Genomic DNA, 12,380 nt, shown 5'->3' with positions numbered 1-12,380 from the left:
GCAACGGAGCTCCAGAGGTCATGATTTGGTTTCGGCTCGGGTCGGACAATTCGGTATGTATTTGACCCATACCGGTGCCGACCCGTTTACATAGTTTTCGGTACGGTTCGGGTCGAGATGCCGAAGAGCTGTCTTTTCATACCGAGCCGATCGGTTTCGGTTCGGATCGAAGGGGATCGATATCGGTTTCTCGGCTTTGAATTCCCAGGCCTAGGATATATTGGTACTATATTTACTAATCTATCATTAAAAAATACCAAATAATAATAATAATAATAATAATAATAATAATAAAAAACATGACTCTGGTGATTAAGGCCGCCAATGAGTCGCATCATGTTGAAATTGGGCCATGTCAATAACCAACGCCAATAAGGAATCCGATTACATTGCAGTACCAATGAGCTCGATTCTCACTGTCATATATAAGGGTGGGTTGGCCTAAGTATTTTTTTTGTTTTTTTTGTCAGTGTGCTGTGGCGTGTTGGTAAGTTAAAATTCCAACATTGTAAAGGTCATGAGTTCAATTCTCATTGTCATATATAAGGGTGGGTTGGCACTTGGCCGAAGGATTTTTTTTTTTTTTTTGTCGGTGAGCTGTGGCATGTGTTGGTAAGTTAAAAACTTAAAATTCTAACATTATAAAGGTCATAGGTTCGATTCTCACTAACATATGTAAAGTGGGCTAAGGGATTTAAAAAAATAAAAAAACTATTATGCAAGGGAAGGCAATAGTCGCCAGTTGTTTAATCCAGGGTTATATTGGCAGTTGGATTATTGGTTTGGTTGCTAAACCAGGTAAAGGCTGAAAATGTGCTAGCTACTTCCATGGTCTCAAGTTAGAACGGGAGAAAGGTATCAAGAAGCTCATGGTGGATATGGATTTCAGCAAACCCTGGCATTAGTATTTCAAGCATCTCCAGCCCCTCGAGCACCAATATGTTTTATTCATAAAAGAACATCAAGACCAAAAGAAAAGAGAACAAAACTTATAACTACTACCTGATTCCATTAATATTAGGATCCAACTGAAATTCAACCACATTCAAAGAGGTGAATATCTTAAACATGAGGTCAAAACTGAAATCATTTCACATAACAACGATTACAAATCTGGTGTAACAAGTGCAGTCGTGTCTTTTAGAATCTTGTGTGCGTGCCACAGAATGAAAGTAGCACAAGTTTTATCCACAATTCATCTGCTTAATCAATGATAACTACCAGGCAACTGACAATAGAAAAGACAGATTTTTTTCTTTTTTTTTAAGAAACAAATTTATTGAAAATGGAAATTGCAGTTCTCTTTATAGTAGATGTTTGTAAACTGCTAAAGCTTACCTTCGTCTCCATCAAATAGTAATCTCGCCATAAGCTCAAATCTTGGTCATAAGTTTTAAGTGCAGATTCATATAATTTCCTGGCATTGATGAGGCTATCTTTGTCACTAATGGATGCAAGGTTTGATTCCAATTCAATGCAGGCTCTATATAGTGCAGGTCCAGGGTGTGGTAAAGGGATGAAGCTGCAATTGAAACATGACACAAGCTCAGAAACTTCTCAGTGACAACTGCATAAGCTAATAATCAAAAACCATACACCAAACAATTCTGGTTGAACTATAATTTTAACCTTCTTAATTCTTATGTATCCCCTGGGGTTAAGAGTATCTAGCTCATTATGAAATGACCTACCGTTTATATATCTCTCTAGCATGTAGTACTCCATCCTTTTGAAGAACAAAATGCATAATAGCAGCAGAGAGGGAAAATCCTTGTTCATTGCCGCCATTTTTTGTCAATGATCTAACAGAAATCTCAACTAACTTGTCAAAGTAATGTTTTTGATTTGCAAAGAATTTAAGGGCCTGTAATATTAAAAGAAAATGTTAAAATTGTCCTCCACAAAATAGTCATAATCAGAGTACAGGAGAGGGAAAAGTTGAAAGGTATAGACACCATACCATTAACCACAGGTTCTCAGCTTCTGAAATGGACACTCTTGCCAAAACATCTTTAAGAAGTTCAAAGATGGACAGTAGGTCAGCTTTACTCGGTGAAATGGAATCCCTTGTAAAGTGTCTAACACCTACAGAGACTCTTAATAGCCATAACTTCATTGAATTTGAAAATATTCCACAAACAAAGATTTTCTGCCAGTTTCTGGGCTTCCTCCAGTCTTCCAAGTTGCAGAAGAAATGAAATATGCTGACAAGCAAGAACCACATCAATATACCCCCCATTGTTTTAACCTTTTCGTAAGCCCTCAAAAGAAGAGGAATATAACCAGCAGATGGACTAGCTAACCCAGAAGGCTTGTTTTCTAGTTTTAGAAGAGTGACAACACCATTCAAAAATTTCCCATACTGGTGGAGCATTATGGCCGTAGGCAAAATTTCTATAGCCTCCTCGTAAACCTAATGCAAGGATTTCATGAAACAATTACAGGCATATAAGTCAAATACAATCAGAAAATGCATGAGTTTATGTTAGATACATGTCAGCATAGATACTGAACTATTAGTCAAATGAACACCACATAAATGAAGTTGCTAGTTTAGGATGTAAGCAGTTTAAATGCATCTATACCTGAACTGCTTTTTCTATCTGAGAAAGTGTGACATCTTCACCAATATCTTCCCTACTTGCAGGATTATATTCAAGTCTTGCAAGCCAATCCCAATACTCTGGTTTCTGTTGAGACTTGAGAAGGCTCTCTTCATATCACTTAGTATTTCCTTACGTATTGCATATGAATTAAACAAGTCAGTTGCTTCCAGGATCTCCAAAAAAGGTTTTCTCAGACTAAAACTAGAGGGAAGAGATTCTACTGCTCCAGCATATATGGCTCTTAGTATGCTAAAACCTTGCTCTTGAAACTTACTAATTTTCTTTATTGACTTTTCATTTTCATCATCTGACCTTTCATTATTTTCTCCTTCGTCATTAAGGGACATGAGTAAGTCTTTGTTCTCATCTCTCCACTGTTTCTTATCCAAACTTATCTGATCACGGGCAAAAGTGCCCTCATCCTCTCCAAGAGCAACCTTCCGAGCCTTTAATTTATTGAGGAATGTGAGTTCCATGCGAAGATACTCTATCCAGAGGTCTTCTGAAGTTGCGCAAACTCTTAACCCATTTTGCATGATAGCATGGGCAGCTCAACATTCAAATTATGGTCAAAATCCCAAGCTGCAGCATAGATCCAGATACCAGGGACCTTTGGGTGAAATTTGATTGCATCAGCCAGGATCTGCAGAAAGACATTCCTCTTTCAGCAATTTCAGACTTTAATGCAACAGGTAAAAAAATATATATCTGAAACACACAATTATATGTAAATGATCATAGATTGTAATAGGAGAGTGCAATTAGCACCAAATGCACTTCAGTTATTCTTACAATGCAGTAATGAAGTCTAGAATTAAATGAACACCATAAATAAGAAACAGGAACCATTCTAGGGGTGTGAGTATTACCTTCTTCATTCTACCATTCCTTCGCTGTCGACAGAACTCAAGGTACCGAAACCAGAGCTTGATATCTCCCTTAAACCTCATGACTGCAAGCCTATCAATATCAACAATCCTCATGATACCAGCAAAGTCCGAAACTGACTTCTTCATCTTCTTCATGGTCTTAAGGCCCTGCTTTTGCAGCTCACGATCCGACAGGAGAACAATTAGACGATCCAACAATCACATCCCTAATAATTCCCATGCTGCATACCATTACATTTTGTAAGACTTGGACCTTACACCTTGACTTAATTCCCTTGCGCCTCCCCTAGGCTTCACAACCTCAGTCATCACATTCTCAGCAGAAATCTCCTTCACAGCTTCACAAATAGCATGCACAATCATTTTCTTCACCTCCAGCCTGTCCTCACTGGCTCTGTGGTTTGTCGGAAGTGTGCGAAACTCTTCCGTCAAACGAAAGCACTCACCCACATTCTCAGGGGAAACAAACTCCAGTGCAACTTTGATACAAGACTTCAAGTTCCTCACCTGATGAGGACAACCTGCAGGAATAAAAACAGCATCTCCAAGTTTTTGGACAAATGTCCACGGCTCGATACCGAATTCCTCCTTGAGCTTCCTCTTGTGCTCTACAGTGAGATAAACAGTCTGATCATGTATAGCATGAGTAACACGCTGCAAAGGATTACAGAGCACATGCATAAATTCATTGACGTGCTTGTGGATGTATTTCTCCAGCAGCGGAACATCCTGAATCCGGAAAATGTCCCATAAGGCACCTCCATCCTCACATACTTCAGCGGATTCTTGCTGCGGCCCACTTCCATTTCCAGCACTTGTGTGACAATTCCCAAATATCTCTCTTTCGTCTTGCTCCCTGTGCTTTTTCTTCAACTTCTCTATAGTTGCCAGTTGTTCAGTTGTAAGGGGCACTTCAGCTGTATGCGTCAGAATATTAACCGCATCAGACATATTGCAGTGAAGCTTGGTTACAGAATCTCCCCGTCCAAGCTCCTGTGCAAAACCATAGGCAATATATGTTTTTGGACCCATGTCCGGCTTTACTGAGGTAGGTGGCAAGTAGATAGCAAGGTTCAGAGTTCCCTTGTTGGGGTGAGTATACTCCTTGAAAGGCAGACAACATAAAAATTCCTTAACATGCCGGGGAAGCCGATTGTGAAACTCAGTAGATGATGGGAAGTCATTGAGCTTGAGATTCTGAGGCCATCCTGTCTTATAACGCCGTCCGTTGGAATATCCACTAAAGAAATGGAGGATGTTGATTTCTATAAAACACCAATCCCAGCAATCAATGGCGTGGACTGTCAATTCACTATCATGCTTGATCTTCTTTATCTTTCTAAATGCCCGCCACATGACAGATGGTTCCCAGCTTAAACCTGATCCATTTTCAAGTGCATTGCTAACGATCACAGGCTCACCCCTCATCCAATGCCACTGAAAATGCCCAAAATCCTTATCTTGGATTTGTCCAACCCTTGGACAGAACAAGTAGTTATCATCAGAACCATCTCTAGAAGCTGCTTTCCTTAACATAGAGCAGCTGCTACTTGAGCTAACGGCATCATCCACAGGTTTAACACATGAACACTTGTGTGCAGGTGTTTCACTACTAGCACGCAAATGACTGTAACTTTCATCTATTTTTCCTGCTTTCTCTACCAATTCTATGACATGATTCTGAGAAAATTTGCATTTCAATTCTAATTTATGCTTACCACAGCATTTCATATGTGTCCAGAGAATGCTTCCATCTTCACTTGCTCTCCACTCAAATGTGGACACTTGAGCATTCTCCTCCATCCCTCTCTTCTTCCACCTGCCATCTCGAATCTCCCGGCAGCAACTGAGGCACAGATCATACTCACACTCAGGACAACTCCTATGAAAATCAAAAATAGAAGTGCTGCAGTTGTTGCAGTACATACGCTCATCTTCACCGCAATTAGCCTTCTCCACCTTGAGCTCCGAAACATCACGTAATCCCTGCCTCTTAGCCTCGATCAGCATCTCAATCACCTGCTCATCCCTAATCCTCTTCAAATAGGGAAGCAGCTGATGAACCAAGTACTTACAGTGCTCCAGCTTGGTACCCTTGTCGATTTTCGGGTCTAGATTCTGCAAACGCCTGACAGGCACATCCAATCGAAGGCAGGCTGTGCAGTTGCAGTTGCCACGGCACACAGGACAAGCCTTAGCAATGGCTTCCTCTGATGTGTTGGGATACCATCTCTGTATGCAAGGAATACAATACCTCTTCCTCACACACCTTGTGCACCACACCACTCTTCCCTTAACATTTCTCTGACATTGATGGCAAATTGTCGACACGTCCAAGGGAGCCCTTGCCCTCTTTGCCTTCACATCCCTTGCCCTCTTTACCATCACATTCTCACCAGAAATCTCCTTAATAGCTTCACAAACAGCATGCACAATCATTTTCTTCACCTCCAGCTTGTCCTCACTGGCTCTGTGGTTTGTCGGAAGTGTGCGAAACTCTTCCGTCAAACGAAAGCACTCACCCACATTCTCAGGGGAAACAAACTCCAGTGCAACTTTGAAACAAGACTTCAAGTTCCTCACCTGATGAGGACAACCTGCAGGAATGAAAACAGCATCTCCAAGTCTTTGAACAAATGTCCACGGCTCGATACCGAATTCCTCCTTGAGCTTCCTCTTGTGCTCTACAGTGAGATAAACAGTCTGATCAAGTATAGCATGAGTAACATGCTGCAAAGGATTACAGAGCACATGCATAAATTCATTGACGTGCTTGTGGATGTATTTCTCCAGCTGCGGAACATCCTGAATCCGGAAAATGTCCCATAAGGCACCTCCATCCTCACATACTTCAGCTGATTCTTGCTGAGGCCCACTTCCATTTCCAGCATTTGTGTGACAATTCCCAAATATCTCTCTTTCGTCTTGCTCCCTGTGCTTTTTCTTCAACTTCTCTATAGTTGCCAGTTGTTTAGTTGTAAGGGCCACTTCAGCTGAATGTGTCAGAATATTGACCGCATCAGACATATTGCAGTGAAGCTTGGTTACAGAATCTCCCCGTTCAAGCTCCTGTGTAAAACCATAGGCAATATATGTTTTTGGACCCATGTCCGGCCTTACTGAGGTAGGTGGCAAGTAGATAGCAAGGTTCAGAGTTCCCTTGTTGGGGTGAGTATACTCCTTGAAAGGCAGACAACATAAAAATTCCTCACCATGCCGGGGAAGACGATTGTGAAACTCGGTAGATGATGGGAAGTCATTGAGCTTGAGATTCTGAGGCCATCCTGTCTCATAAGACCGTCCGTTGGAATAGCCATTAAAGAAATGGAGGAGGTTGATTTCTATAAAACACCAATTCCAGCAATCAATGGCGGGGACTGTCAAATCACTATCATGATTGGTTTTCTTTATCTGTCTAAATGCCCGCCACATGACAGATGGTTCCCAGCTTAAACCTGATCCATTTTCAAGTGCATTGCTAACGATCACAGGCTCCCCCCTCTTCCAATGCCACTGAAAATGCCCAAAATCCTCATCTTGGATTTCTCCGACCCTTGGACAGAACAAGTAGTCACTATCAGAAGCAACTCTAGAAGCTGCTTTCCTTAACTTAGAGCTGCTGCTGCTGCTGCCACTACTTGAGCAAACGGCATCATCCACAGGTTTAACACATGAACACTTATATGCACATGTTTCACTACGATCAGGCAAAAAATTGTAACTTGCATCTATTTCTCCTGCTTTCTCTACCAATTCCATAACATGATTCTGAGAAAAAAGGCATCTCAATTCTAAATTATGCTTACCACAACCTTTCATGTGTGTTGGGGGGCAGAGAATGCTTCCATCTTCACTTGCTCTCCATTTCCACTCAAATGTGGACGCTTGAGCTCTCTTGTTCCACTTACCATCTCGAATCTCCCGGCAGCAACCGAGGCACAGATCATACTCACATCCGGGACAAGTCCTATGAAAATCAAAAATCGAAGTGCTGCAGCTGTTGCAGTACATACGCACTCCGTCACCGCAATTAGCCTTGTCCACCTTGAGCTCCGAAAGGTCACGCAACCCCTGCCTCTTGGCTTCCACCACCATCTCACTCACCTGCTCATCCCTAATCATCTTCAAATACGGGAGCAGCTGATGAACCAAATACTTAGAGTGCTCCAGCTTGGTCTCCTCATCGATTTTCGGGTCTCGATTCTCGAAACGCCTGAAACGCGCATCCAACCGAAGGCAGGCTGTGCAGTTGCAGTTGCCGCGGCACACAGGACAAGCCTCAGCTATGGCTTCCTGTGAGGTGTTGGGATACCATCTCCGTATGCAAGGGAGACAATACCTATTTCGCTTACCTCTTTCGGGACACCTTGTGCACTGCACCCCTCTTCGCTTACAATTTCGCTTACATTGATGGCAACATTTCCCCACGTCCAAGGGAGCCCTTGTGCACCAATTTGCCGCCCTTGCCTCTCCTTCATTTTGATTTCCCAAAATACCCTCGCATCCTGTCCTCCGCCGCTTCCTCCCCCAGGGAACAAGCTTCGGCGCTGCTGGCTCCACATCTTCTCCAATTGTTCCGTCGTCGTTCTGAATTCCCAAAATACCCTCGGCCTGCTTCTCCACCAAACCACCGCCGTTCGGCCGCTTTGTGCCTCGGGGCCTCAATCTCGCCGCCGTGGCCTGGAATTCCATTCAATCTGATTCTTTTTTGTCAACTCATTCAATCTGATTCACTGCTGCCGGAAGCAACACTCGAATTGGCAATCTACTCCTTTCTCTCTCTTTAACATTATTGTCTTTCGACTAATTTTAAATTTATATTATTATTTTTTTATAAATAAAACATAATTTAAATCTATATTATTATTTTTTTTATAAATAAAACATAATTTAAATCTATACTAGAACTCAAAGTATGGTGAATTTACGTAAATATCCTTATACTATAGGTTAATTTAAAACATTTTTTAATATATAAGAGGTGTTACGGTAAATAGCAACTGTATGAAAAAAAAAGAATAATATATTCAAAAATGAAAATATCAACCCTCCTGGAATATATTTAGCTACATCATCTTTTGATGTAAATTCCTCACTCTTAAATTAGTTTGTATGGAGTAGGGTTTTTCTGTAATGCTGTTATTTTGTTTTTTTGGGCAGCAGGTATTCAATGTATAGGGAAATGTAATAGAATAGCTCATAGACTAGCAAGCATTGCTTATGAATCTGCACAAGGAATTATGTGGTCTGATGTTATACCAGATTGCATTCTTGACCTTGTGCAGCAAGAATGTACTCCACTCTAATTTTTAATAAATCTTTTACATCTAAAAAAAAAAAATATGTATAGGGAAATGTGAGTTTTATATATATATATATATATATATAATTGTAATGCCCCAGAAATTAGTATTTATTTTCCGAGGATTTTCCGGAATCTAAATTACGGTTATTGGATGGTTTCGTGGCTCGTAGATGGAGCGGAAGTGTTTCGGATGAATTTTTATTCGGAAAGTATGACTTTAGGAGGGTGTGCAAAGGTTGAGATTTTATTCGTTGGGATTCTCCGAAAATTTCCTTCACGAAATTTGTAGAGAGCGTTGATACGAGTTCGTGGATCTGTGGAATGCGTAAATCGGAGTTCGTATGAGAAAGTTATGGCCATTGGAAGGAATTTCCATTTTGGCATAAATAGAAGTTTCCCGAAGGAGAAACTTACTATTTCACTTATTTCCTTTTCCGGAAACCAGCTCCTTTCTCTCTCTTCTCTCTCGGCTGCTACCTTCAGAATCGAAGATTTCAGACTGACCCGACCCCGACCCGGTCGATCCGACCCGACTTTTCCGGCGAACTGCGGCGGTCTCCGGCGATGAAACTTTCCAGATAGGATCGTCTCCTCCGTCTGGTCGTCCCTCTGGTGTCCTCTAGCGCCGATTCTTCTCCACGACGGCGCTGCAAGGCGGTTCAGTTTGTGGATTTCGGACCCGGTCGGAATTCCTTGTTCCGACGTCGGCGAGGCTTCAAGTCTTCTTGGTTGAGCTCAGAGTAGCCTCGTTAATCAATCCTTGGTGGTTGTTTGGATCGATTCACGTGAAACTTCGATCAACTCGAATTGGATTACTGTTCACGGCTTGTGAGGTAGTTTTCGACCCCTTATGCTTGTTTTCTGACTTCGAGCTAGTTATGAGAATTCACAAGCATGCTTAGATGAAGAACTTTGATGTTGGGAGTTTCGTGAAATAATGAGTTTTTGGCCGGCGGCGGTGCACCACCGTCTGTGGTGGCGTTTCGGCAGTGTTCCAGCCACTTAAGGAACTGTTTTTGGTATTGTATATGTTCTACTCGTTGATACGAGCGTTTCGATATATAATATGCAAATTTTGGAGTTCGTATGGAATTGTTATGATTTTTGCAGTTTCATACGGATCGATTATTCTATCCGTGAGGATTTGAGCGTCCGATCGACTTGTGGTTTGGTCACATCGATCGTGGACGTATTCCAGAGACTTTGGGAGGTCTCGGATGTGGTTTCGCCTCGATTGGCGTCACTTTGGGGGATTTTAGTTCAAAATAGGGGTTTCGGACTTAAATTGGTTATGAATCGTTACTGATTTGAGATCATTGGTGAATAGGTGCTTCTAAAAGGTGAATTGGACGAGTTGTTGGTGATAGTGTTAGTTCGGTTCTGTATAGAAGACGCAGTGGGATTCTGAGGTGAGTAATCTCATGAAGTTCATTCACGAACGGGAATACCTAATTGTTTTGAGAGTTATTAGTTAACTGCAAACTATAGTTGGTATTAGTAGGCATTCCTGAGCGGATGACTACATATAGATATATATTTGCGTGAAATATATATGTTTTGGGTGGTTTGTGGATTTATAAAAACAATATGCATGAAATGATGCTTTTTATTGTTTTGGGGTGTGGCTTTTAGAAAACAAATGATTTGTGGAAATGATTGATTTCGATTTGTTTTGAAAAGCATTGAGATTTGAGAAAAGTGTTGAGATTTGGGTATGAAAACAATAGGCATGAATTGATGCTTTTTATTGTTTTGTGTTATGGCTTTTTCGGAAAACAATGATTATGGAAATGTTGATTTCGATTGTTTTCAAAAGCGTTGCGATTTGTGTAACATTTTAGGTCCAATGCGACTCCTTTAATGATTTGCTCCAAGGGACAGTGCGGCTCGAGGATCGAAGGTCTAAGACCTTGGGCAGAATCTCTGGTGACCACGTCTTTGGCCGAACGAGTGGTTACATTTTCAGTTAGAGCTCTAATCTGTCTACCATATAGGTAATTCATGGGGTAACAGGAATTGGTTATTTACAACTCATGACATTACGTATTTTTAGGGAACAAGGTGTGAGTTGCTTCCTTATTAATGGTTTTTAAGGGGACAAGGTGTGAGTTGTTTTCCTTATTAACGTTTTGATAGAAATCAAGGTGTGAGTTGCTTTCTATGTTTTATTGATAGAATTCAAGTGTGAGTTGTTTTCTATGTTCCGTTTTAAAAGAAAACAAGGTGTGAGTTGCTTTCTTTTATTTCGATTTGGAAGGAAATTAAAGTGTGAGTTATTCTCCTTTATTTCGTGTTTTAAGAATTCAAAGCGTGAGTTGTTTTCCTTATTTTGGCGTGAGTTGTGCATGTGTGTTTTGAGTTACTCATACGGGCTTGCAAAAGCTTACCTGGTTTGTTGTGTGGCAACCCGGTACACTATTCAAACGGTGTAGGGGTTAATCCTGCAGGTTAGGATAATCGGGGCTGAAGCTAAGGTAGCGCCTTTGCAGCTTTACGGTAGGAAGCCATTTTTGTAATTTTACCGTCGATAAGGACTTCCGTTGTATAGTTAACTCTGAGCAACATTTACGTTTTATTTTGTTGTTGACAATTTAATTCGTAAGCTTATGTAATATATGACTCTATGGAGCGGGTCAATATTGAGATAGTGGGTTCAGGGCATCAATATGTACTTGGGTTAAAAGGAAAAAGTAATAGAAATATATATTGTATTGATGGCTGAACGTTCACGCATATATAATTATGGGGTTATATATATCGATTTTCATGTGTGTAAAATCAGGGGCGTGACAATAATTAAGTTACTTTTATACAAATTTCAATGTTTTAAGTATAGTAGAACTGTAGAAAGAAGGTAATGTGCTTAACTCACGAAGAAATACGATGGTCAAGCGAGACAAAAGCAAATACTGAGCAAACTTCAGTTCTCCGAAATTTTTACTCTGCTAGGATTTACTCCAAGGCAGCCATCTTCGACAAAATTTCAACATGGCCACTAGTGGTGAACCTACAACTAGGAGGGGCACAGTTGGTTGGCTTAAGGGCGGTGGCGGCGGAGGCGGAGTTTTTCTCCACCTTGTTTCCCTACTTCTTGACTTCTGGATTCTACTCGTTTTTGTGAGTTTTGTGTCCGCGGGACAGGTGAAACAAACTGTGTGACATGTAGTGATGCAGCTCTCCATATTTTGGAACACATAACAAAAACAATGCTTTCCACTTGTAGGGATATCCTCACTACCGAGAAGCATTAACAATTTTGAAAGAACATGTTGTTTGTCCACTGTTCAGTTTAAGTTCACTCGTGTACAAGCACAGCCCAACTCTTTCTAGTGTTTGGCTCTGTATAATGCCAGTGTATAATGCCAGTAGGGAATCATTACCCTACCAAGCAACCAGAATGTAAATGGCTTTGGATTGGACAAATCTTGAGATAGAATAAGCGTTTCATTTGGGAATCAGCATTCCTATTCCAATTCCAAGTTAGATGGAAAGCTTAACTTAACTAACCCATCTCAAACTATTGAAGGATCACGGTAGAAAGATAGTTAACATCTACTAACCAACTACATTGCTAATGTC

The 12,380-nt window shown here is 41.0% G+C and overlaps 2 protein-coding genes across 2 annotated transcripts; both read right to left on the bottom strand.

Annotated features, from left to right (window-relative positions):
• Positions 1-985: 985 nt before the first annotated feature.
• On the bottom strand, positions 986-2,850 carry LOC112175958. Its single transcript, XM_024313690.2, has 4 exons — positions 2,586-2,850; positions 1,961-2,413; positions 1,692-1,864; positions 986-1,522 (listed from the first exon to the last, which is right to left on the bottom strand). The coding sequence occupies exons 2-4, from the start codon at positions 2,372-2,374 to the stop codon at positions 1,264-1,266; spliced, it is 846 nt and encodes a 281-aa protein (XP_024169458.1). The 5' UTR covers positions 2,375-2,413; positions 2,586-2,850; the 3' UTR covers positions 986-1,263.
• A 163-nt stretch (positions 2,851-3,013) lies between these two features.
• On the bottom strand, positions 3,014-8,215 carry LOC112175956. The gene is made up of 2 exons (XM_024313689.2): positions 3,476-8,215; positions 3,014-3,249 (listed from the first exon to the last, which is right to left on the bottom strand). Exon 1 carries the CDS (start codon positions 8,186-8,188, stop codon positions 3,728-3,730), a length of 4,461 nt encoding a protein of 1,486 aa, XP_024169457.1. The 5' UTR covers positions 8,189-8,215; the 3' UTR covers positions 3,014-3,249; positions 3,476-3,727.
• Between the last annotated feature and the right edge of the window lie 4,165 nt (positions 8,216-12,380).

The sequence above is a fragment of the Rosa chinensis genome, chromosome 7 (assembly GCF_002994745.2).
Source record: "Rosa chinensis cultivar Old Blush chromosome 7, RchiOBHm-V2, whole genome shotgun sequence".
Classification (NCBI taxonomy): Eukaryota; Viridiplantae; Streptophyta; class Magnoliopsida; order Rosales; family Rosaceae; genus Rosa; species Rosa chinensis.
The sequence above is the reverse complement of the archived record's forward strand: the minus strand, read 5'-3'. Positions and strand labels throughout refer to the sequence as shown.

Coding starts and splice junctions, on each gene's coding strand:
- LOC112175958 (XM_024313690.2), bottom strand. CDS start 2,374: ATGCTCCACCAGTATGGGAAATTTTTGAATGGTGTTGTCACTCTTCTA. Junction 1,865..1,960: donor CTGAGAACCTGTGGTTAATG/GTATGGTGTCTA, acceptor TTAATATTACAG/GCCCTTAAATTCTTTGCAAA. Junction 1,523..1,691: donor GCTAGAGAGATATATAAACG/GTAGGTCATTTC, acceptor TTTCAATTGCAG/CTTCATCCCTTTACCACACC.
- LOC112175956 (XM_024313689.2), bottom strand. CDS start 8,188: ATGGAATTCCAGGCCACGGCGGCGAGATTGAGGCCCCGAGGCACAAAG.